The sequence below is a fragment of the Pseudoliparis swirei genome, chromosome 12 (assembly GCF_029220125.1).
Source record: "Pseudoliparis swirei isolate HS2019 ecotype Mariana Trench chromosome 12, NWPU_hadal_v1, whole genome shotgun sequence".
NCBI classification, from domain to species: Eukaryota; Metazoa; Chordata; class Actinopteri; order Perciformes; family Liparidae; genus Pseudoliparis; species Pseudoliparis swirei.
The window spans coordinates 12,012,104-12,036,834 of NC_079399.1; the positions used below are offsets into that span (position 1 = coordinate 12,012,104).

At 42.3% G+C, this 24,731-nt stretch overlaps 1 protein-coding gene and 1 long non-coding RNA gene across 3 annotated transcripts in view; both read left to right on the top strand.

The window, feature by feature from the left end:
• Positions 1-19,598, top strand: part of LOC130202756 (pleckstrin homology domain-containing family G member 1) — a 39,462-nt gene extending 19,864 nt beyond the window's left edge. For both annotated transcript variants that reach the window (XM_056428498.1, XM_056428497.1), the window contains exons 3-17: positions 2,440-2,540; positions 3,685-3,754; positions 8,975-9,021; positions 10,764-10,914; positions 11,266-11,397; positions 12,275-12,457; positions 12,555-12,650; positions 12,994-13,080; positions 13,220-13,253; positions 13,376-13,468; positions 13,561-13,622; positions 13,719-13,904; positions 14,004-14,123; positions 14,215-16,066; positions 16,700-19,598. In XM_056428498.1, coding sequence (XP_056284473.1) covers positions 2,440-2,540; positions 3,685-3,754; positions 8,975-9,021; positions 10,764-10,914; positions 11,266-11,397; positions 12,275-12,457; positions 12,555-12,650; positions 12,994-13,080; positions 13,220-13,253; positions 13,376-13,468; positions 13,561-13,622; positions 13,719-13,904; positions 14,004-14,123; positions 14,215-16,066; positions 16,700-17,673 — 4,188 coding nt within the window. In that variant the 3' untranslated portion in view covers positions 17,674-19,598. The remainder of the gene's footprint in view (positions 1-2,439; positions 2,541-3,684; positions 3,755-8,974; positions 9,022-10,763; positions 10,915-11,265; positions 11,398-12,274; positions 12,458-12,554; positions 12,651-12,993; positions 13,081-13,219; positions 13,254-13,375; positions 13,469-13,560; positions 13,623-13,718; positions 13,905-14,003; positions 14,124-14,214; positions 16,067-16,699) is intronic.
• Positions 19,599-21,117: 1,519 nt separating this feature from the next.
• LOC130202763 (uncharacterized) lies at positions 21,118-23,596 on the top strand. Its single transcript, XR_008833399.1, has 3 exons — positions 21,118-21,214; positions 22,047-22,166; positions 22,570-23,596. It is a non-coding gene; the product is annotated as an uncharacterized LOC130202763 (long non-coding RNA).
• The last annotated feature ends 1,135 nt before the right edge of the window (positions 23,597-24,731 follow it).

Consider the following 24,731-nt stretch of genomic DNA (forward strand, 5'->3'; position numbering starts at 1 on the left):
AAAACATCAAGTTTGTACATGTTATGTCTGGTGCAAGTATGCGTGTGCGTGTGCGTGCGTGTGTGTGTGTGTGTGTGTGTGAGAATGCTGCCCATTGTTGAGCTCAGTTAGGCTTTGGCTGAGTGTGATGATTGAACAGGTCAGGCCAAGTCAGATGTGTGACCCCGTAGCTAATAAAGCATCACATTACCTCCAATAGTCAACAATTCTAAACATGACCCTTTGACGTGACCCCCCCACACACACACACACACACAGACACACAGACACACACACACACATTACCTCCAACACGCCCGTTAGCCTTATTCTGTTACTTAACCCTCCTGTTGCCTTCGGGTCAATTTGACCCGATTCAATGTTTCACCCTCCTGTTACCTTTATATTTACTGACATATTTTACCCTTGAGGTCAATATGACCCCAGCAATTAAAACCTCCAGAAAATTATTAGAATTAATATTGTTTTCCAAGTTTAAGTGTGAGGTACTTTATGTTTGTTTGTTGACTACCGAAAGAACACCGACATTAAACATTGAATCCTTAAAACCCAAATATTGGCCTAAAGCTCTTATTTTACCTTCAGACCAGAAACATCCAAGATGGCTTTCATCTGTCATATCGCCAGTCCTTGTTTTTGTTTTACCTGAGATCATTTTGTCTCTTTCTCTTTTTACAGCCCTGTGTTTACCGAACCAAACGCATGTGATGGACTGCTCAGGCTCAGCTGGTATAGAAATAATCAGTATGATGGCTAAATACATAAACGACCAGGAGCAGAAACCACCAGAGCAGACTGGAGACTAGGCAAACTGACATGGGGGCGAGCAGGGAGAGTCTCTCTCTCTTTCTCTCTCTGTCTCTCTCTCTGTCTCTCTCTCTCTTTCTCTCTCTCCTCTTTGGTCTCTTGCAAACACACAAGTGTTGCATGTGCTGAAATGTTCAGTGTGGGTGTGCGTTCAGGGCAGCCTGGTACTTTACTCAGTGTGGTAATGTCTGTCCTGCCCAGTGACAGACTGTGGTTACTGTACTGGATTCTTCCTCCTCCTCCTCCTCCTCCTCCTCCTCCTCAAGCTCTATCCACACCTGCTCCTGGTTTGAAGTATAAATACAGCCGCATTGAGATCATTTCTGTGGATGTCTGTGCAATGCTGTTTTTATGGTACAGCAACGCAATAATTAACAATTTCATTTCATTTGGAAGGAATGAAGTGCAACGCAATGACTTCCAGCCGGCAGCAGTAGATGTTATTTTAATAATAATAATAATAATACATACAATTTCTATAGCGCTTTTCATAGTACTCAAAGACGCTTGTTTTCTCAACGTCGTGTCAAATCTTGATGCCGCCCGCACGCCAGAAACAATCCTCTGCTTCTGGCTACGGGTCTGTCCGTCCTTTTCTCCCCACCTCTCACTTTCTTTCTGCAGGACAGACTGAGACCTGAGGCTGGTGTTTAATAAGCACTCCTCTAGCGGCAGTGATGGAGGCAGTGAGAAGAGAAATCCTGTTGAATTGGCTGATACCGGTTGTTCAGCACCCGCCATGTTGAACCTGCTGTTTCGCAGCACTCGTCCTCCCCTGGTTTTCATTTTCACTAAACCAGATGACCTGTGTTGTTTCTGTGTCCAGCTGTTTGCACTAAACAACAACACATGGATCAGGCAGGACTTTACACAAATGGCCTGTCGTTATCTACAATACACCTGGGTTTCTTTTCCAAAAGCATAACTAGAATATGTGTTATGTCTCTCTTGCTTAAAAATGAAAGAAAATATAACAACAGGTATGACGAGGATGAGTTTTAATTCCAATAAAAACAATATACATTGCTAGGTAATGTAACCTAAACAATGCAGAGTATAAGTATAAATGCTCAGACAAATGGAGTGAAGTTAAAAAATTAGTTAATAAAAAATCTACATTTGAATGTTTCCTTCAGCTCTGGAAGCAACGTATCACAGCTGGAGGATTGAGTGAACTTGATTAATTGATACATAATTGAAGTTCACATTAGTTTGTCGCTGGGCCTGAGACACGCAAGTCCGTTGTCACCACACCAAATCACAATAACTAATCATCTGCAAATAACACATGAGTTTGCAGATTCTCCTGAGACACAAGAATAAGAACAATTAAGCCTCTCTTAAGACCAGCATTATAAAACCATCTGTTTCAGCAATCAGTAAAGAGTAACTATTCGTACTATAACATTCAGATAACTCACACAGCGTAATTATGGGAAATTGGAACAGAGGCTATCCAACCAAAGTGGTGCAAAGTAGGATCAAGTGCGCCAACACACTTTGAAAGCTACTGAGGTGAAGGCTGGAGGAGTTCCTGTGGGAGGGGTCTGCTAAAACTAAATGTGTGCGTATGCAGGAATCAAAACGTCAGCCGTAAAGTTCCCACTTGACGATTTCTCTTTCTCTCCACAGGACTACTTGGAGTGTATTAGTAATCAGTCTCGGCTGGCCTTGAGCTCTGAGGATAAAGGTTCCCTCTTCGGCAACATCCAGGACATCTACCACTTCAACAGGTACAACGGACTCACAGAGCGGGAGACTTGAGGCCTAATGCGGCGTTCCCATCGCAGTGGACTGAATGGGAAAGATGGGAAAGAGCCCTATGCTGACGAGGTGTTGTAGTGCTGGTTGAGTCTGGGTTACAGATACTGTTTTTATTACATTTCTATTGGGCTTAATTACCTTTTAATCACGGTCTGCCCTGACGTATTCCTCATTCCATGATTTGTAGGCACTTCCATTTAATTTGCACTAGATAATATGTATCTTCCAGAAAGATCTCGGCCATTTTGAAAAGAAAAAGTAAAATTCTCAAGTTTGAACCGTTTCTTTAAATTCTCGAACAATACAAAATAAACAGGATAGCAACAGACAGACCACACATTGCCACATAGCTTCAGTAATTTATACTTTATAGGACTTCAACTGACAAAGCAGTATCAATGTGCTCAGTAAATGTTTTTTGAACAACATTGATCTTAACCTTCAGTTTGATGGAGACTAAAATCAGCTCTGACTACAGGAACAGACAGCCTTTTGTCTCTCAGGCTCAACAGGCAATGTGCTGCTGAGGAACTGGCTGAGCCACCTGTTCCTTTCTGGGAAGTTGCATTGTTGATTCCAGGTGTCTGTGTGTGTGTGTGTGTGTGTCGCCACCGGTCTAAACCGAGGTGGCGAGTTGAGCTCCAGCCATGGTGGTCTCAAACAAGCTCACTTATTCTTCCCACTTGTGCATTTCTCAGCGGTCATGCGCAGACAAACTGCTCAGTTAAAAGGAAACATAAAAGCAGGTTAAAGCGGTCGCAATAACCTCATGCTTCAGCCACGAAACAATAACTCCCAACAGTGTGCAGTTACACACGCACACACACACACACACATGCACTACACACAGGAGCTGCCTGATTGAATTCATGGAAGTTTGTTCAGAGCCAAGTGCCCGAAGACCTCATTTCTGTCTCTGACTTTTGCCCCTGAAAAACGTACCTGGAACAATAAATGTCAGGAGAGAAGTATATATATATATATATATATACTTCTCTCCTGACATTTATTATATAGAAATAATATATATATATATATATATGACGCAGGAATTTGTGTGTGCAGATCTTTCACATCCAATACTGATTTCTATGAGCTCTTTGATTGTTTCAGGGATCTTCTTCATGATCTTGAGAAGTGCAACGCCGACCCTGTCGCCATCGCAGAGTGCTTCGTATCCAAGGTAAAGATGGTCGCCTCCCTGCCGATGTTTTTTTGTCGTCGATGCTATTACTCAAGTAGGCGTTTAAATGTGTGTCTTTTACTTGCAATGGAGTATTTTGACATTGTTGTATTTCTGAATTATTCTCCGGTCTACACTCCTCCTCCTCTTGTTGGGACTTGTCCAAACAGCTGGTTTAGACATAAACATACACAGGACAGAAAATGGGAAACAGGCCATGCACTTTAGTAAGTGGCGACTGTGGGTCAGTGGTTAGCAGGTACGTCTTTCAATCAGGGGGTTGGTGGTTTAATCCCTGACCTAGTCAGTGTGTCCTTGAGCAAGACACTTAACCCTGAGTTGCTCCCTGTAGCTGTGTCTACGGTGTAGGAATGTAACATGATTGTAAGTCGCTTTGGATAAAAGCCTCAGCTAAATTAAATGTAATGTAATAAGTCGACAAAAAACGGTAGGAGACGCTGCATGAAGCACTAACTTTATTGAGGCCAGTATCATTATTTTTGGTTGTTGGAATGTGAAGTTTAAGTGCAGCAGGAGGTCCGGGAGGAAGGACAACTCCAGAGGAATTTGAAAGGCTGTCCAAATATATAATCACCTTTTCTCTTTTCTGGTTTTTTTTTTATACAGGAGGGGAATAATAGCAGTTATTCATCTAGAAAACATAGACTCAGCAACTCTTGTCAAACTATCACTGGTGCCTCTGTTTGGGTGTTTCAGCTTTTATTCCACTCATCAACCCCCCCCCCCCCCATGCCCCAAAAAAGAAAAATGATTGCCTGATTATGTCCCATGACAATGTGCTGCATTCCAGCACTTCCTCTTTTACACTTTACATTCTATCCCTACCGGACTGCAATTACACCCGATACCGCAGAGCAACTGTCTGACCATATATAAAGAAACCAGTCGCAGTCAGCATCACCGGCTCCCTAAATACAGCAGCTGTTGTTTAGAGGGAGCAGTTGTGTAGCAGCCCACAGCACCACGCTGAATAATTAGCTGAGATCCATCAACAAACCAGCATGATGCCATCTTGTTACCGACTGATTATTGTAACTGAGTGATGGACTGATCTCAGATAATCCTCTAATCTATAATACGGATGACATATCTGGACTTCTTATTCTGTACCAGTACGTTTATTCTAATAAACAGTATATAGCTTCCTATAGCCAGGGGTCAAAAGCCAGCTGAAAGGCCTAATCACATCCTGCCGGGAGCCGTTCCTCTCATGAGACTCGTACACGCACTGCAGGTGTCCATTAAAACCATTAAATGTATCCCTCATTTTTACTGGTAGCACTCATAACTTGCTGCTCCACGTCCTGCCAACACACGTGCCTCCTGTTAATGTTAATATGCATCAATACAGTTCAGCTACCGTATGCAGGTTTAATCTGATGCATGTATGCCAGCCAGGATTTAACCCCAAAATACTTCATTTGAGTTGGTCAAATACTCGTTAAAACTGAGATTACACCAGGAGTACACAACCCAAAGTTTACTTTGCAAAGACATGTTTCCATTGAAATCAGAAAGATCTTCTTACCACAAGGTTCGTTAGTTGCTCTGGAGCCTCAGCAAATACAATTTGAGATGTTTTGACCAAGTGTGTCCTTCTTTACTTAAAAGAGATTTAAAGTGCATCTTTGACCTTGGAAATATTAGGTCATTATAATATTGGGAAATGGAGACATCTGCAATTATACTACAAATAGACAAAATTCATCTTCTGAGGAAAATCATCAAATACAATCTAAACCTTCTCATGAACCAATGTATTCATGCTTAAATATCCAAAAGTTTGTGTGTGTGTGTTACTTCATCTTTTCACACACTGACTTCTGTTGAAAGGGTTGTCACCGGATCAGTAACCAGAGTTCTTTAATTTTTGTGACAGTTAGTCATGATTGCTAAGACCCAGTAAAACCACAAAATGTATCTTTCACTATCTGCTCTGAAATGCACAGACAGACACACACACACACACACACACACACACACTGGCAGCTAATGCTTTTCTAGTCTGAGCAGCCAAGAATCACAACTTAGCTCAGTGTTTGAAGAAGAGACAGATCTTGCTTGTAGGTCTCCGCCTCCCTCTCAGATAATTGGCCATCTATCCTCATGTTCCTTTCCATTTGACTAAATCCCAACTGCGCTATGTGATGAGTAAGCCTTTAACGTGTGTTATGGGTTGCTACATGCTGACTGAAGCTCAGGGAACACTATTGCAACGAGAACAAGAAGATGTTCTTCCCTCTCGCCTCCAGTGATTCTGTTGTGTTCCTTGCTGAGCCGATGACTCACTGCGACCAGTCCAGTCTTGACGACTCAACAATAACTGCTGATGTATGACTTTCTCATTAAAAAGGATCAGTGGGTGGTGATACAACTCCACCTTTTCTTGTTTCACTGAGCAGTGATTAGTAGCCACCACTCCAAAAAATAAAAATCACCCTATATAATTAGTATCTTGATACTCTGGAAAAAGATTTTTAGTTTTCTCATGTATGGGAACCCAAACTCTCACATGCAGCATTTGGATATGATGATTATATGATTTAACTGAGCTTGTATATATTTCTAAAAGGGAAGTATATTACAGATCTGAGCTATTTCAGGGTCTGCTGCTTTCCTGGATGGGTTCAAAGAGTGTGTGCTGACATGTCAGCTTTAATGACAAAGTCTGTGTGCAGACGTGCACGCTCGGCACAAATTTGTACTCATAGAAGCATTTATGTATCTTGTGGTCTTGTGTCCATGGTCCAGAGGGATATTATGAGTGTGTATTAGGAGTGTGTGTTGTTAGAAATCGATGTTGGCACATCTGGTTGTGTTTAGTCCTGGTCTGTGGCGGCAGACTGCTGGAGACGAGGAGGAGAGCTCGGCTCTTCAATTTAGGACGGTTCCCACGGAGCACCTCGGGCGAACTACCATCAGCCTGTCTGTGTGCATTTGTGTGCGTGAGCGTTGAGTATATTTGGGTTGGAGGCAATGTTTGGGTTTGTGTAGGTGCCTTGAATTGTTTTCTGTGGCTTGAATAGGAATGTATATTTACCTACAGCAAGAACCCTAAGAATCACACACAGTATATGCAGTGTGTGTGTGTATGTGTGTGTGTGTGATGTCGCTTCCTGAGAGCCGTCTGCATCCTGCGACCCCGAAGTGTTTATGGATACAAATAGAGTTCAGTTACTCTCACGTTATATAATCAAAAGGGGTTCATCCCCAGGCCTCCGTGAGAACATGATGAGAGAGATCAATGAAGACACGACGTAGCGGTCAGCAGACAGAGTGGCCAATATCTAGACGGAGAGCATGTTTGTTTTCCAGAGCAGGAGCTCCGAGCTTTGAGAAGTCCCGTTGTCTCTGATGTCTGTGATGTTCAGAGAGGCATGCGAGGTGGGAAAGTCTCAATTAAAGGGGCGGCGATGAAGTCTGAGGGGATATATAATCAGAGCGCTCAGGATCAAGCGAGACTCGAAGGCCACAACGCAGACTAATCATAAGCCACAGGGTTGACTTTCAATGAGTAGCAGTGAGCGGAGGAGAGGGAAGACCTTGTCTGAGGGCCCCGAGTGTGTCGGGCCGTAAACATGAAACAACTGGGCCAGTCATCAGAACTGTACCGGACCACTGCGTCGTTTACGACCAGTCGGTTGGTTTGGTTTGATTACAAGGCGCATATACGTTATATAACTTATGATTTTGAGCCGAGTTTCACAAATGCAAACGAAATGCTGTCGTTCCAGTCATCCAATGTGTTCAAATAAGATGTATTCGCAGACTCCTGCATTGGTTGTGTCATCGAGCTTTGTGAACATCAAGTCGGCTTTAAGTTGTTTCAAATAATTCTGCAATTAAACTGCGTTACTAAACAAGAATAAATAAATAATGTAGACCTGATGTTGTCTGCTGCTACTACACATATATACATATATAAGGACACACATTGGCCAAATTAAACACATATATATATATATATATGTGTGTGTATATATATATATATATATATGTGTGTATACAGGACTGTCTCAGAAAATTAGAATATTGTGATGAAGTTCTTTATTTTCTGTAATGCAATTAAAAAAACAAAAATGTCATGCATTCTGGATTCATTACAAATCAACTGCAATATTGCAAGCCTTTTATTCTGATTTATTGCTGATTATGGCTTACAGCTTAAGAAAACTCAAATATCCTATCTCTAAATATTAGAATATCATGAAAAAGTATACTAGTAGGGTATTAAACAAATCACTTGAATTGTCTAATTAACTGGAAACACCTGCAAGGGTTTCCTGAGCCTTGACAAACACTCAGCTGTTATAAATCTTTTTTTTAACTTGGTCTGAGGAAATATTAAAATTTTATGAGATAGGATTTTAGAGTTTTCTTAAGCTGTAAGCCATAATCAGCAATATTAAAAGAATAAAAGGCTTGCAATATTTCAGTTGATTTGTAATGAATCCAGAATGCATGACATTTTTGTTTTTTTAATTGCATTACAGAAAATAAAGAACTTTATCACAATATTCTAATTTTCTGAGACAGTCCTGTATATATATATGTGTGTGTATATATATATGTGTGTATATATATATATATGTGTTTGTATATATATATATATAAATGTGTGTGTAGAAGGGATTTAAAAGAGAATATTGATTTTACTAATCTGAGCTGGTCAGGCAGGTTGAGGTGCTTTAACCATAAAAGCTCCACAAAGTAAATAATTAGTTTTTAAGTTGCAACACTTTCAAACATACTTTACGGGCCTTTAATTCATTTTATATTGTGATTAATCCTGAGCCCAAAAGCATCGTAACGATAACGATGGTGAACATGGTCAACATTCCTGCTCGCATTGGGACTGTGAGCTCGTTAGAATATGGAGTCTCTTGAGTCTTCGGTTATTTCCTGTCACTTAAAAGAGGAAGTACGGTTTGACAGACCGACCTGACAAGACGCTAGAGGACATGTTTCCATTTGGACCTTGGAAATAGTTGCAAAAGAATCTCACCAGTCCATTAGTTTCCCCAGAGCTTTGTTGGCTTAAACAAAATGTAAAGTGTATTTTTGACCATGTAAATAGTGGGTCCTTTAAATATTGAGACGCGGACACATCTACAGTCGTACTACAACGAGACAAACATACTTAACTCTTGAGTCTGTTATTCAAATGCATCAACTAATTTGTCCTGTTGTATTTTACAGAGTGAAGAATTCCACATTTATACTCAGTACTGCACCAACTACCCACGGTAAGACATGTCTGCTTATCAACCATCTACCGCACACAACCTTCTTGTTTTGCCCCCCGTCTTGATCTCAGCTCACACACTGTCTTCCCAGCGTCTCACGTAGCTCCATTGTGTTTCTCCATCAATGCCTTACCCTTCTACCCTCCCTGATAAACTGACATGTTCCATAGAAGTCATTTCAGCAGGAGTCAAAGTGTCTACCTTCAGTTGTGCCTCGGGGTCTCCCTCCCTCCCTCCCTCCCTCCCTCCTTTCATGCCCAATTTCCTCCAGTCTTTTATTCGCTGGCTATTGACAGCATTACAGCTCAGACTGACAGAGGGAGTATTATAGTTGTCACCTTATAACACTGTTAATGTTTTTTGTGTGTGAGTGTGGTCCTATGGGAGGAATGATGGTTTGTTTGTGTCAGTGTGTATATAGTGTGTGTGTGTGTGTGTGAAACGTGAGGCTATTCTTCATGCCAAGACACACTGCGCCATCCCAACACACCTTCTCCTCTGGCTATGTTTCTTTTCTTTTCACAGTGTATGATCAGAGAGGCACGTGGGTGAAGAATGTATTTATACGCTAATGATGACTAATTGAAGAGTGTGTGTGTGTGTGTGTGTGTGTGTGTGTGTGTGTGTGTGTGGTTGAACAGACTATTGTCAGCTGTTTGAGATAGACCTCCTCCCACATCCACACCACAGCTGGTGACCTCAACCAGGGTCACACACGACAGACACACTCACATAGGAGACACTCATACACACACACACACACACACACACACACACACACACATATGCAGAGGCTGCAGATGTATTATGGTCATGCTGTGCTCTAAGGTCGGGTTTCCTCTAGAACAATGTGAGGCCTGTGTGTCGCTTCACTGGAATTTAGACATGCACGTGCGTGCGCACACACAGAATACACAAAAAGAATGTTTTTAGCAATTCACAACTGACATTCACTTGTCTTTTTCCACACACACACACGCACACACACACACACACACACACATACAAAGCCTCCATTTCTTTGAGAAAGGGCTCTCTCCACAGCCCACTTGCTGCAGTAACCAGTAAATGTTATAGTGCTGCTGTTTGAGCAGAATATGTCATATGGGGAGATCTGAGGCTAAAATAAGACAAAACAGTCATTTCCGTTGACCATGTGTTAACAGTCAGTGGTATAAAGAAATTTCAAGCAAATTGTAATAAAAAATGTATAATGTGTTAATTTTTTCTCCATATTTATAGAGTTTTATCTGATGTAATATACCTGACATTGGAACACAGTTCTTTGTATTAAACATTTAATGTAAAAAAATAAATAAATTTTCATGCATGTCTTTACACAATAATCAGGTTATCATGCTTAGAAAAGGATCTTTTAACGGTCAGTATGAACAGGAGGACAGATTACAGCAAAAACTGCTTCAATGTACATATGGACATGTGAGTATTGCTTGATGGCAGACTTGTCAAAACATTTGAAATACAGGCATGAACTTTGTGAATGTCTCATTGTTATATCATGAAGGAACTCGATTTGAAAATGTGGTATTATTTCAGCAGGAGGCAGAAAGATGGGACCATTTTTAATCTTCAGACGCCATGATAAAAATGATTTCCTTCTTCTTTTCTTCTTCTTTTTTCTTGTCCGTCGTGACATACATTACAACTCTAGCTTGTCATCGTGTCAATTTGAGGTCTATTGCACGTCCCTGATATTGATTCGGTGCACTCTGCCTCCACAGGTCGGTGGCTGTGCTGACGGAGTGCATGAGGAACAAGGCGTTGGCCAAGTTTTTCCGCGAGCGCCAGGAATCTCTGCGGCACTCCCTGCCCCTGGGCTCCTACCTACTCAAGCCAGTGCAGAGGATCCTCAAGTACCACCTACTGCTGCACGTACGTGTGTCTGCCAACGGCAGCGGAAAACACTTACACGCAAACAATTACTCTTTGCCCACAGAAATGCAAGCACAGGCACACACTCGTCAGCCCGGCACGCACCAATGTTTTTTACAAATGGATGTGCACAGTCGAATCGCAGCATTTCCTGACTCCGCCCCCTCTGGCAATCTCCATTGGAGAAGCCCAATGTTTAGACATATGGTGCTCAGTATGTATGTTCCTGTGTATGTACTTTGCATTAGTGTGTGTTTGTGTGCAAAAAACGCACACATGGCTTGCCTGTATGAGTGCCCCCCCCCTGTGCACGTGCTGACTCCCAGCATTGTGTATGTGTCGTCCGTGCAGGAGATAGCCAACCGCATGGAGAAGGACACAGAGACCTACGAGGTGGTGCAGGAGGCCATAGACACCATGCAGAGAGTGGCCTGGCACATCAACGACATGAAGAGGAAACATGAGCATGCGGTTCGGTTGCAGGTACGACCTGCACAAAATAAGAAAGATTCCCAATATATAAGATGTACGTTTATTTATTAAACAGGTGTTTTCCCCCTTGCTCAAAACCTCTGGTGAATCCACTAAATGTTGAGCGTGCGATCTCCTCCGTGACGTCTCCAGCACACTTCCCACGTCTCTCATCGTTCCTCGGCCTAAAACGGACGCAATGCTTTCAAACCTTTTCGAAAGGAGCCAGATCTTTTTTAGTGTTCTGCAGAAGTGTTATGTGAAGTCTAGCCGGGGCTTTGATACTCCCCACGTCTTACGCAAGTCGCAGCGTTTTCCACTGGGCTAATGATGGCCTTGCATAAAAGGGAAGCTTGTTTCTTTTATCAGCTGTGAGCCAGACGGGTAGAATTGGATGCAGGAATGTGTGTGGAAGCGTTCACTCCGGAGAAAGGATTGGCTTGATAGAAATTCCATTTTTTGTTGTTTTGTCCTCTTCGTTGTTATTTATTTTTTGCTTTCCGGCATGTATCTCTTTTTTGTGTTGCTTTCCTCCACTTTCTGTTATTATCCGTTTCAGTAGCACAACAGTTCATCCTCGCTTCTTAAGAATATCACTTTTTTAAAATAACTTTTCTTCCGTAATTCATTTACGATTTAAATGTTTTACAAACTTAATGTTTATATGCTGTTTTGATTTCTCATTTTGTAGAGTGCAATTGTAATTGTGTTTTAAAAACACAAATTATGTTATTTATTATTGTTATCAATCTTTGAACACCTCGCTCACTATTTTCTGCATCATTTATTTTTAAGTTTTAAAGCCAGATTACTTTTATTATGTGCGGTCGGTCATTATTATTATTTTTCCAAAAAGAAACAAATTACTCTTTTGCTGTGCTATCTGCAGGAGATCCAGAGCCTGCTGACCAACTGGAAGGGCCCCGATCTTATCGGCTATGGAGAGTTGGTTCTTGAAGGAACATTTCGTCTGCAGCGAGCCAAAAACGAGAGAACTCTCTTTCTGTTTGACAAGCTCCTGCTCATTACCAAGAAACGAGAAGAAACCTACACGTACAAGGCTCACATACTGGTCAGTCATGCTACTCGAAGCATGACACGTATCGAAATGTTTCTCCTCGGTAAAAGGGTTCTTCACACGACTTCCTCGCTCCCTGTCTTTTCTGCAGTGCTGTAACCTGATGCTGGTGGAAGTTATTCTGAAAGAACCACTGAGCTTCAGCGTGTTTCACTACAAGAATCCCAAACTTCAGCACATGGTCCAGGTATGACATCACATCAGAGAGCCCACATCATAACAAAAGTAAAAATGTGAATGTGATTAAATGTTTCATTTGAACCGTGAAGATACGAGCAACATTGGTTAAAATATGCAAGCGGAAAGTGTGACGATTATTTGCAGGTGTGACGGCAAAGAGTTGCTCAGACATGTTGAGTGTTTGGAGGCTGATAGCGGCCATTGTTGTTTCCTAACCACTGTGTTTTGGACAAATCATGAAAAATATAACATAATCTGTGTGACGTAAGAATGTTCTGAATGTTTTTGGGTGTATACACCATCTGTGTCCAGTATTATCTTCTCTCTGAAGTTGTGTGCTCTGCCCTCAGGCCAAATCACAGCAAGATAAGCGCATGTGGATCTTGCACCTGAAGAGACTCATACTTGAAAACCATCCGGCCAAAATCCCTGCCAAGGTAAGAGCAGTTTAAAGGGCTTGTTAAGTGTCAAAAGTTGTGGAGAGACCTGTAATGTGGCGCCACCTAGTGTCAAAGTGTATGTACATTCATTATCTAACCTATTGAACTCACTCTCATTTTCTAACTTGATGTTTAGGCTAAGCAAGCAATTTTGGAGATGGATGCAATGCGTAAGTAACTATAGTTAAACTTTTTTAAATTTTGTTTACAGTATCTTATAATTTGATGTTCTTTTGCCTCGTTTAGAAGTATTAAATGCCTTTTAATCATGTGTTTTCTGTCATTTCTCCAGATCATCCAGGGTTTCACTACAGCCCTGATGGAGACAAGAAAGATTCCCATCAGACCAAGGAGGGTCCAACTCCTCGTAGAGGACGTAGGAAAGGTAAGAGGAGAAATACATTTTTGTGTTTTAAGAAATGACACACAGCAAAGTTGAACTTCCAAAATGAATCAATCATTTGTTTTACTTTCCAGAACCTCTATCTAAATTATTGAAGAATGCCAAACAGAATGCTGCCAACACAGATGGCGAAAAGGTAAGTGATAGCCAGAGATGAGGAGCAGATTTTGAGAAGCAGTTCACTCACTCGCACTCGTTTAACCAAACTCGTGAAAAACGTTCTCCTCTCCAGCGAATAAGTCTGGGTGCCACCCTGCTCTCGCCAATGTCCCAGCTGGCCTTGGGCACCATTGGTCGCAGCCGCAGCCTCATCAACCAATCACAGGAGTCACTGGACCCTGGAGATCACTATGACCACAGTGACCGAGAAGAAGAGCCACATCAGCAAGATGCTGATGATGAAGATGACAGTGGCCTGGTGAGTTTACAGCTGCCCAACGAGTGATGTTCTGTATATATAGACGTTCATGTCTAGTCCTTCAAACATGTTGTTAATGCTGAAAACTCTTTTATTCAGGGGGGCGGAAAGCGGCTTCGCGTCCTTGGCAAAAGCAGTAGGAAGAGGCTGAACCCTCAGGCATCGGTCGACAGTATAGAACAGTGGAAATCCTTCAACATGAGCTCTTCAGACCTACAGGTATGAATCCCAATGACATCATGGGAATTTAATCTGTACATCTCGATGTTTTTAGACAGCCTCAACAACTTCTGCTTTCCCTGTACCACAGAAAGCCAGAGAATCCCTCGTGAGGGAAGGAAGTCAACACCCGCCGCTTCTCAGGACACGTCACGTAACAGAGGAGCCTCCAGAGACCGCCATACCCTCTGTGGTCGTCACAGAGAGTGACCGTTCTGTGAGGAACATCTGGGCCGACCACCGTGCTCGCAGGGCCATGTTCCCCACCCGCCAGAGAACCATGCAGCCGGAGGATGAGGACGAGGACATCTACCAGATGTTTGTACCAACGGAGCCAAGCGGACCGGAACCAGAGGTGCCCTCGGAGAGGTCAGGGGCCACCTCGTCCCCCAAGACAGCTCGGCCCTGCAGCTGGCACGTCGAACAGCTGCCCACTGTGCAGATCGACCCTCCGCCTGATGGGAGCAGAGTCCTGCGGCGGGCGAGCAGTGCAGGGGAGAAGGCTACAGAGGGACAGAGCCCTGAGAATGACGAGGCCGCTCACAGCAACTTGGAGGTGATCCACACTGAATCCTCCAGCAATGAAATATCTGGATCATCCTCAGCCGAGCAGCTGACGCTAGACGATGTTGAAAATGTGTATGACAACATCAGCTATGAGGACCTTAAGAATATGGGCCTCGTCAGAAGAGGCCCTGAGGAAAGCCAGTCACGAAAAGAACCTTCTGCAGATGCACAGGGTCTCCAGGGCCAGGCAGCAAGGGTACTAAATGCTCCAGAGGCTTCTGTGGAAACACAGCCTCTGCTTGAACCAGACATTTCCTCAGACAGCAATCGGTCCTCCACACAGGAGGCGAGGCCATTTGGGACATGTGAGCTTAAGATAGTAGAGGAGAACGTCTATGACACCATCTGTTTCAGGGAGCCTCCATCAACAGAGCTTAGAACAATGAATGAATGCGATAAACTAAAACCAGAGAGTGACAGTCTGCTGGCCTCTGAACAAGACTTGACCGACAGCATTGGAGGGTTTGTATCCGAGGAGAGTCTCCACTTTGGAGAGGACGAAGGACCAGACGCCTCCCATCCTGTCCCATGTTCCTCTGAGCCAGATTATTACTCCTCGTCTGCCTCCGAGACTTTCTCTCAGCGTTCACAGAAAGGGGATAAGATGTCAGAGCAAGTCGATGAGATCTGGAACGACCTGGAAAACTACATCAAGACCAATGAGAAGAAAGCCGATCGCCTCCCAGCTGCCTTCCCTGTCAGTGCCAGTGAGTCGGCTCAGAAAGCGTCCTCGGTCAAAGTCAGCCGTGCAAAGAGCCCGCCTGTAATTAGTCCTCGAGCAGCCAGCCCTCCAACTCCCAGTCCCCCCACACATCAGCCTAAACCCCCACCTGTCACCTCCATGCCGTCATTCACCATCCCAGTCATAAACTTCCCTGAACCTCAAAGTGAAGGCACCACTGCGGAAGAAACCCGGAGCCCTGCTGCGACACCACGCCCCCTCCCTGACACCCCAGAGCCCCTCCCCGGCACAGTGAAGAGCATCCGTAACAGACTGGCACGCCTCAGCAGCGGCAGCTTCCGCCTGGAGGACGACGACCTGGTGGAGCTCCCTCCACGAAACACCCATCGGAAGGATCTTCCCCTCAAGGACCTTCAGAGGTTGTTTCCGGGGGAGTTGGCAGGTATGGACTCCCCCCTGGCCTCCTCCTCTCTGCTGTTGGGGGAGTCTGTGGACTTGGAAATGATGGAGAAATCAAAGAACCGTGTTTTCCTGATGGCACGACAGTACAGCCAGAAGATCAAGAAAGCCAACCAGCTGCTGCGCATGAGGAGCATGGACCCTGGAGACGCGTGCGGTCGCTCCAGAACGGAAAAGAAGCAGAAGGACCTGGCAGCCATCTTGGAAGAAAAGAAACAAGGGGGCACTGCCATAGGTAACACAAAACATTTAGTTCAGAATTATTGATCATTGTGAGTAAGAATGCACCTGAACCTCTTTCCCAATACCAAATAGAGTGACCTCTTTTCACCCACTTTTAATATATATTGACTTTATTTCATGGACCTATTTGGGATCATTCTTTTGTAGGGTTGTATAAAGCGTTACGTCACGTCTTAAAGGGATAAATTGTATGTTTTGAAGTGGGATTGTATGAGGTACTGGTCCGTAGTCGGTGTATTACCGACAGCTTGGAGAAGCAGATACGAGTGAGCATTGTCCTGCTGTGTACATGGACGGCAGCAAAATGTATTTTAACTCAAAAAAGCTTGCTTAAAAAAATCGGTTTATATTCACGCTGTATTTAGAAAATGTTCAGCGATTTATTTTGCCATAAGAGCATTCAGTTTCTCCTTCAAAAACATAAACTATATAGCTATGTCCTTGCCAAAGCCACACGACCCTCATACAACCCCACTTCCAAACATCTAAACTGTCCCATTAACTACAAGTAACATCACTGATATACTGTCATTTGTTTTTATGCTTGTGCAATTGTTATAGATGAATCGGAAAAATACAAACATATACTCACACCCTCTCTACACCCTCTGTGCTCCCCCTCCAGGTGCAAAGATAGCCGAGTACTCTCATCTCTATGACCAGGTAATGTTTCGGGGTCCTCCAGCGGGCCCACATCACAGCCACCCAGGGCTGCCGTCTTCTCCGTCCATGCCCGAGACGTCCCTGGAGGAGGACTGGCTCCACTCCACGTACAGCAACGGAGAGCTGGCCAGCTTCATGTCCTCGTCCAGTGAGCCGGATGATGGCCGAGCGTCTTCTACCCCGCGGCGCCGACTTACCTCTGCCTGCTCCATCCCTTCTCCCAAGACCTCCCCCCCATCTCCAACTAGCCCACCGTCCCAGAGATGGAGCTCGTGCATTTCGGCGCCGAGCGAAAAAGAGGAGCACGTGTACAGTTCCATTAAGAGACATCCCTCCTTTCACGCTTCGTCTTCTCCCTCCTTAAAGTCTTCCCCATCCAGTCACTGTCACTCACTTGGCTCCCTGGGCAGCCAGCAGCAGGGCAAGAACCCGACTGGACTGAGATGTAACACACCCACAGACAGACTTCATGGCCCCAGTCTGGGTCGCGCTGGTCGGCAAAGGAGTCTCCCAGAGCGCTCGACCCAGGGACAGTCGGACCTCACTTTACATGACGGTCAACAGGTGTTGGTCCTGAACCGGGCTTCTGCTCTGAGTGTACTCACCGCCACCCAGAATTACCTGGCTAACTTTAAGGACGATGGGGAAGATGATGATGACTATGTAGAGATCCGATCTGAGGACGAGAGCGAGCAGGAGCAGGACAAGTTGGCAAGGCGACACGGTAGCTCGGCAGTCCTATCCAATCAGAACCGGAGTCCCGCCCACTCCCACAGTCTGCCGTGCACGCCGGTGCACTCCTGCGACCCGCTGAGGTCTCTGGACCGCGAGCATCTGGAGAAGTACCTGTGGAGCGAGCCGCAGCAGAGCCAAACCAAAATCGGCCAGTCTTTGAGGGAGAAGTTCCAGTGTCTGAGCTCCAGTAGCTTTGCCTGAGTCTTTAACGAATACAATCCAAATATAGGTAAACATACAGCGTATAGCAACAAACGGACCCGGCTGCTTTGCCTTGAATGCCATCATTCAACATCTCACTCCACAAACGTGACGCATCTCTCGTAGTTCAGGAGTACTTTCTTTGGTTGCAGCCCTATTTGTAACAATTTCGGTGAAACTCACTGTCACAGAACTTCAATGTAAATGATAGTTTTGCAGTTATTCGTCAAAAGCCTGCAGGTGAGCTGCCTGAGCACTTAAAACTTCAGCAGTCAAAGCAAAAGTGTGCTCAGTCATTTGTAACGGCATTCAGTGTGACTGAATGGGTTTTAATATTCAAAGAAATTCTAACTCTTGTCATGCTTTACGTGTGCGCCTTGTAGAGATAATTGGAGTCATAATATTGGATTCTGCTTGAGGACTTTGTGCCAATAAACTGTTGTACAGTTACAGTAGTTCAGGATTATCTGTTACCAATTCTATATTAAAATAAAATCGTGCATGTGCCCACCGACTCAAACCGAAGTACAAGCTGCAACAGTCTGATGATCTTTGGCGGAGTACCTCTTTCTTTTAATTTGCTGTTAAGGATTTTTTATCTGCTTTCTCAGCACTAGTTGATTATAACTCGTGTAGGAGCTGTGAGCCACAGCCGTGGCGAGTGTTTTCCATTGTGCTTACACATCGAAATGCTCTGAACAAGCAGCTTTACAAAGTTGCAGTTCAAATTTGCTACTCAGGCTAGATTGTCCCTTTTAACAGCTTTTAGCAATAATTGTTACAAAAAGGATGCAGCTGTAAAAAAAAACTTGTTTGTAGTATCCAATAGGTTAAGTACAGTATAACTACCCTTAAAGTTTTAGGATTACACTCTACCTGCCACCTTGGTCATCAATAGGGTATCACGCTTTTAAATCAAGAGAAGATGCGGATATTTTAGATAATCTATAAGAAACCGTAGAACGTCATTTTTATTTTGTCTTTGCTATTAAATTGGATGTGTTTACGTGTTATGGTCTGGAGGCATCCATCATGTAAAATGTGCATCTCAAAAAGTGGATTCCTTATTATTTTCAAATCACACATGTTTTAACTTTTTTTTTTTTTAAAGGGGACCATGAAGGAGAACAAAGAACACAATGAGTGAAAATACTACAGTGTTTGATGTATTTTGTTTTTCTCTCAAATGGGATAGTCTGTTTTTACCTTGTTAACGTTGGGACTCTCCCAGCTGTCACACTACTGATTTTGCATCTTCAGTCACGGAAAGAAAGTCACAATGAGATAGTTGTCAATCACTTTAATAATGTTCATAAGACACCATTTTTTTCTCTTCCATAATTCACCACGCACTCTTTAAAAAACACACAAAAGTTGTCCTATTTATTTGAAAGCATCCCTGTTACTTTGGCCTTTATCCCTATTCAAGCCACCGACAAGTTGTAAAATAAAGTATTTATTAAAAGATGGTTTTATTCAGATTTAGGGGCAGATGAAATTTGAATAAAATACTGTGAATAGTTTCAGAAGTTTTCTATCACGCACTGCTTAACATGACAAATCACAACATGTGAAAAGTTAAAAAGCACAAGATCATGGCCTAATGTTAATACCAGGAAATATGCATCAAAGGAAAGTTAGGAATATGAAGAATATGTTGTTGTTTTTTCATTGTACATTTTGTCCCGTTTCACTGGTGGGGATTGTCTGTCTTTGACTCTTTTTTTGCACTTTTCTGTCATTTTTTACATTTTATTTGTAAACACTTTGTAAAGATGTACATTTTAGGAAAGTTATTCTTGTATGCAATAGGTGTGCTTTATAATGGTTTAATGTTTAAGTTAAGTACTGTATTTTTTTAACTGCCTAGTTTTCATTGCTCAACAAAACAATGTCTTGGAGGTAATAAATTCAGATTAAACTCATATGTTTTTGTATTCAATAATTAGCAATATAGAACAGAGGATTAGCTGATATTAATTAACAGATTATGTTAACCAGTAGGAAATATTCATTGCTTTTCATTTCAATGAGAGTTGTGACACCTTAAATAAAAGCACAGCAGTATCAAACAGAATATAATATGGATCACACTCCCTTGAGGTTTCAACGTAATACCTGATGACCAATGTATTATCAGAATTCTTTAATTGCCAAGTACATTGAACATATGAGGAATTTGACTCGGTGAAAGGTATAACAATAAACAAACAATAAAAGAATAGAACAATACAATATATATATATATATGGTGCATGACAAACATAACAGTACTTTAAAACAAGTATTTTTTTAAAAATAAAAGGGGCAAGTCTATGTTAATACGAAAAGAAAAGATGTGCAAGAGTGTTTGAAATTGTCCTGATTCAGGGGTCCTGGGCTTTGTTGATGAACTGACTGCACTCAAAAGAAACTATTCTTGCGGCGTGAGGTCTTGGTCCTGATGGATTGTAGCCTCCTGCCTCAGCTCCCCATTGAGGTCACTGGGTTTAGGTGGAGCCCATGAAGCAGAAGGACTCCACAACGTTGACGGGGAGTCACACAGGGTGATAGGAGCAGGTGGGGCTGCGTTCTTCCAGAAATCCACAAGCATCTCCACTGTCTTTAGAGCATCGAGCTCCAGGTTGTTTTGTCTGCATCAGGTCACCAGACGGTCATTCTCCCACCTGTAGACGGACTCATCCCCACAGATGAGTAACATTTTTGATGTCCTGAACAATACATTTTTGAGGCCAAACTAAATATTGAAATATGATCAAATCTGATAGCAAGAAATTAAATATCTATATTTGTTTTTGTTCAATGCTCTCTGGTGTGAAACTAAGACATAGTTTCCAAATGACCTCAAACATGTATTAAACATTCTTTTGTGCAATTTCATTTATATTTTAATTGTTATACTTGTATGTGAGGAACTAAAATGTGAAGATAGCTCAGCCAATTTATTAAGAAATATAATAAAACAGACAATTCCTCCAAAAAGTAAGTGAAGAATCACATCTCAAAAAACCCAATTTAGATGTAGATCAAACAAAATGGGAAGAAAACGAAAAAAACGGAAACAAACTCTTTATATTGAAAAAACATAACATAATCACTGACACCTAAATACTTCCACAGCAGTTGCACTGTGAAACATGAACGTTGTGTCCAAAATCAACAGCAGAGGACGCAATTGCAGCCCACCTCAAAATAGCAAGCGCTAAATTAAATGTGAGGCATACTGGGAAATGGAGTTTACAAGAAATGTGACAACGTGTTTTGTCAATTTGATACGGGAAATGGTTGACGTGAACAATTACTACACATTAAATGTTGACACCATTTACTTAATTAACATCCCTTAAAAGGCAATTTCCAGGCTATTTTCAACAAAAAATGTCATTGTCGAACCTTCTGCTAAATACCGGTTTACCCATAATGCACCTCGTCGCTTCCTTTCTTCTTGGTTTGTGTCCCGATTCCAAAATGTCGATGTTAGATGGTCCGTTAAATGTGCTCGGCCAGAGGACAACTGGTGAATCAGTTCGCACTCAAAATGGTAAGTTACGGGGTCCTTCTACTCGGCGGTGCACCTCCGCTTCATGTATTTGTTGTGCTTCATAAACTGTCGATGGGAGAAGTGATTTCATTTACTGCGTGCACCACACGTGGCTAATGCTAATGCGAGCTAACTTTTATGTCAACTTTAAGCCTCGCCTCTGTCTCTAGTTAAAATTCCGCGAAGCACGTACAAGCGTGCTCCTTTTTAAACGGTGTGCACCGTGTACCTCGCGAGTTGTGTCATAATCCCATTTCAGTACTTTCCATTCGCATCCTATGAATCGACGGCTATGCTAATGGGATAGAAAAATACTGTCATGGTCTGAAGGTGTGGCTCTGAGCTAACTGTGAACCCCACTCAATAATTTGACAGAATATGCGAACGATAGAATATTATTACAAGTTAAGTCAGGCGTGTTAAACGGCGCACTGGCTCTCTTTAAAGGTGAAATAAATTGTGTGAAGTAGTGCTAGTAGCAGCTTCCCTCTTGTCTTTGTGGCCGCATGGTCGAACGCTCACTGAGACGAGTTGGCCTCCACAAGATGTCACATTCAACATTATTTATATAAATGTACTTGCCATTGCAGGGTAAACATGTAATCAGTAACATACATCGTGTCCCTGGTTGTATGCATGCTGGCTCACTGGACAGACTGCGACACCAACTAGAACGATAATCAATTGTATCGATTTGCATCTGTGTTCACCCTGCTGTGCCATGTCAACAGCACTGCTAAAAGGTAAAAGGTCCATTACTTTAGTCTTGATGTGATCAGAGAGCAAAGAGTGAGACCGAGTTGCTCATCTCTGCCATGTTATTGTATGACAGGATGTGACCATCACCAACGATGGAGCAACCATCCTGAAGCTGCTGGAAGAGGAGCACCCAGCTGCTACGGTCTTGTGTGAACTGCAGGACAAGGAGGTCGGAGATGGGACCTCATCTGTGGTGAGAAGGGTTAACGGCTCTGATTTAGTGTCTGGATTCAGGGTTGAGTGTTACACGCCCTTTATACTTTCACAGAGGGAATACACTGTGCTTGTTAAACACATTTCTTGGTACTGACTTCAGTTTGTTGTATAAAAAGTTAACTTTAATTTCCTGTTTATAGTACCATGCATCTGCCTTTTATTACGGATGTGTGGCTATGCTAACGGGAGAGAAAAACTGTCCTTCATTGTCTGAAGGGGTTGAGCAGCCTCATTTCTGCCACCCCTAATAAAATGATGGCACAATATGAAACTCGTACCTTTAATTAAAAATAAATTGTGTTGAGTGTAACAAAGTATTTTCATGTTTAATATGATGCAAGTGTCTTTGTAGTGACATTTGTACCTTTACATTATTTTAGGTAATTCTTGCTGCAGAAACGCTCGAGTGCAGATGAGCTGGTGAAGAAGAAGATTCACCCCACTTCAGTCATCAGTGGATATCGTCTGGCTTGCAACTAATATGAACTGAAATTAATTTTCCGTCTTTTTTTTATAATCAACATTGGTTATTGCTTGGGGCTTCAGATATGTCCATCAATTTTTGAAATACAAACTTCCCTTTTCATCTTCCAGGGAAGCAGTTCGCTACATTAATGAGAATCTCACTATCGGAACAGATGATCTTGGCAGAGACCTCCATGTCCCCCAACATCATTGGAATGTATCCCTGCAGTATGCAGGCAGAGAGTCACATTTTTTTTGAGGAAGCCCATATCTGCCTTACCCCTCTGATTCAGACTTCTTTGCTAACATGGTGGATGCTACCCTCGCAGTGAAGTTTAGACTGCAAGCGAGTGGCCAAATATTCTATTCAATTCAATTCAGTTTATTTGTATAGCCCAATTTCACAAATTAAAAATTTGTCTCGGAGTGCTTTACAATCTGTACACATAGACATCCCTGCCCCAAAACCTCACATCGGACCAGGAAAAACTCCAAAATAACCCTTCGGGGAAAAAAAGGGAAGAAACCTTCAGGAGAGCAACAGAGGAGGATCCCTCTCCAGGATGGACAGATGCAATAGATGTAATGTGTATCCCATCAACTGTCAAGTTTTCTATCACGCACTGCTTAACGTGACACATCGCAACATGTGAAAAGTTAAAAAGCACAAAATCATGGCCTACTGTTAATATCAGAAAATATTCATCGAAGGAAAGTTAGGAATATGAATGAAGGATATGTATTTTTATTGTACATGTTTCCCTGGTGAAGATTGACTGACTTTTTTACATTTTATTTGTAAAGATGTACATTTTAGGAAACTTATTGTATGCAATAGGTATGGTTTAATGTTTAGTTAAGTACTATATATATTTTTTTAACTGCCTGGTTTTCATTGCTCAACAAAACAATGTATTAGAGGTAATAAACTGATTACACTAATTATGTGTTTGTTTCATTCAATAATTAGTTGGAACTATTGTTCTTGTCTTTAATACACTTTTTATTATTATTACTCTTTATTCCGTACCTTTGTTGTCCCTCTTCTAGTCCTTCATATATTCAGCTATCTAAACCATTTCAAATTTTTGTATCTAAATACATTTGTTCTTTTTAATTCTTCAGATCCTATGAAGAAAATCTTCAATTTTAAAATGCTTACAGTATCTGCATATTTTCAGCAAATTCAGCTATTTAATTTTCACACAGCTTTGACCTATTACTGTATATTTTCAGATATTTGTTATCTTTTTAATTTTTCAAATGCTACATTTTTTTTATGGAATAAATAATGAATGGGATCCAATGGTGGAAATCTTCAAATCAGCTTAAACTTGTTCAATTTTAAAACCTTACAATATCGGCATACATTCAGCTAAAGAAACAATTCCACCTTTAAAATGTTGAGAAGATTGTTAGCTATAACTTTATAATTCAGTTTCTTTTGATAGCTCTTATAGTTATTTTACTGTCCCCGTTTTAGTTTTGTGTGTTTTTCAGCTCGTCTTGCAGTTTTCAATGAGTGTGTGTGGGGGACCTTAGAGCTGTGACGTTGTCGCCGGGCCAAAGATTTGTATGCGTTGTGACCCTGCATCAGCTCTACTTGACCGTTCTACGTTGTTGATAGTGATGAGTGGATATTGGTCAGTGACAAAGTCAATGCGTGTACACTTGTGCTGCAAAGCGAGTTGGAGTATGTTCTGCAGTATGGTCTCTGCAAGCTCTCCAAATGTACCTGGTCTGGATTTCATGGCCTGCATGACTGCCATGCCAACAAAAAGAATGGCACCATCCATTGGAACTTGGTCAACCAAGCAGTTTCCACCTTTTTTCTCCAATAGATCCATGAGAGCTGATTTATTTGTTTTGGCAAGTAAACCATCAGCACTTGCTAATGGATAGGACACAGTTCCCAAGGAATATGACATCATTTCCCTCATGTCAATTTTTCTACTCTGACCAAGGATGAGGAGCCTGGAAAATAGCTTTTTGTCAGCATGCAAAATCACTTCCTTGCCTGCTGCAGATTTTTTTTTGGGCTTAACCTGATCATTGAAGGTCTTGAGTTTTTGTGATT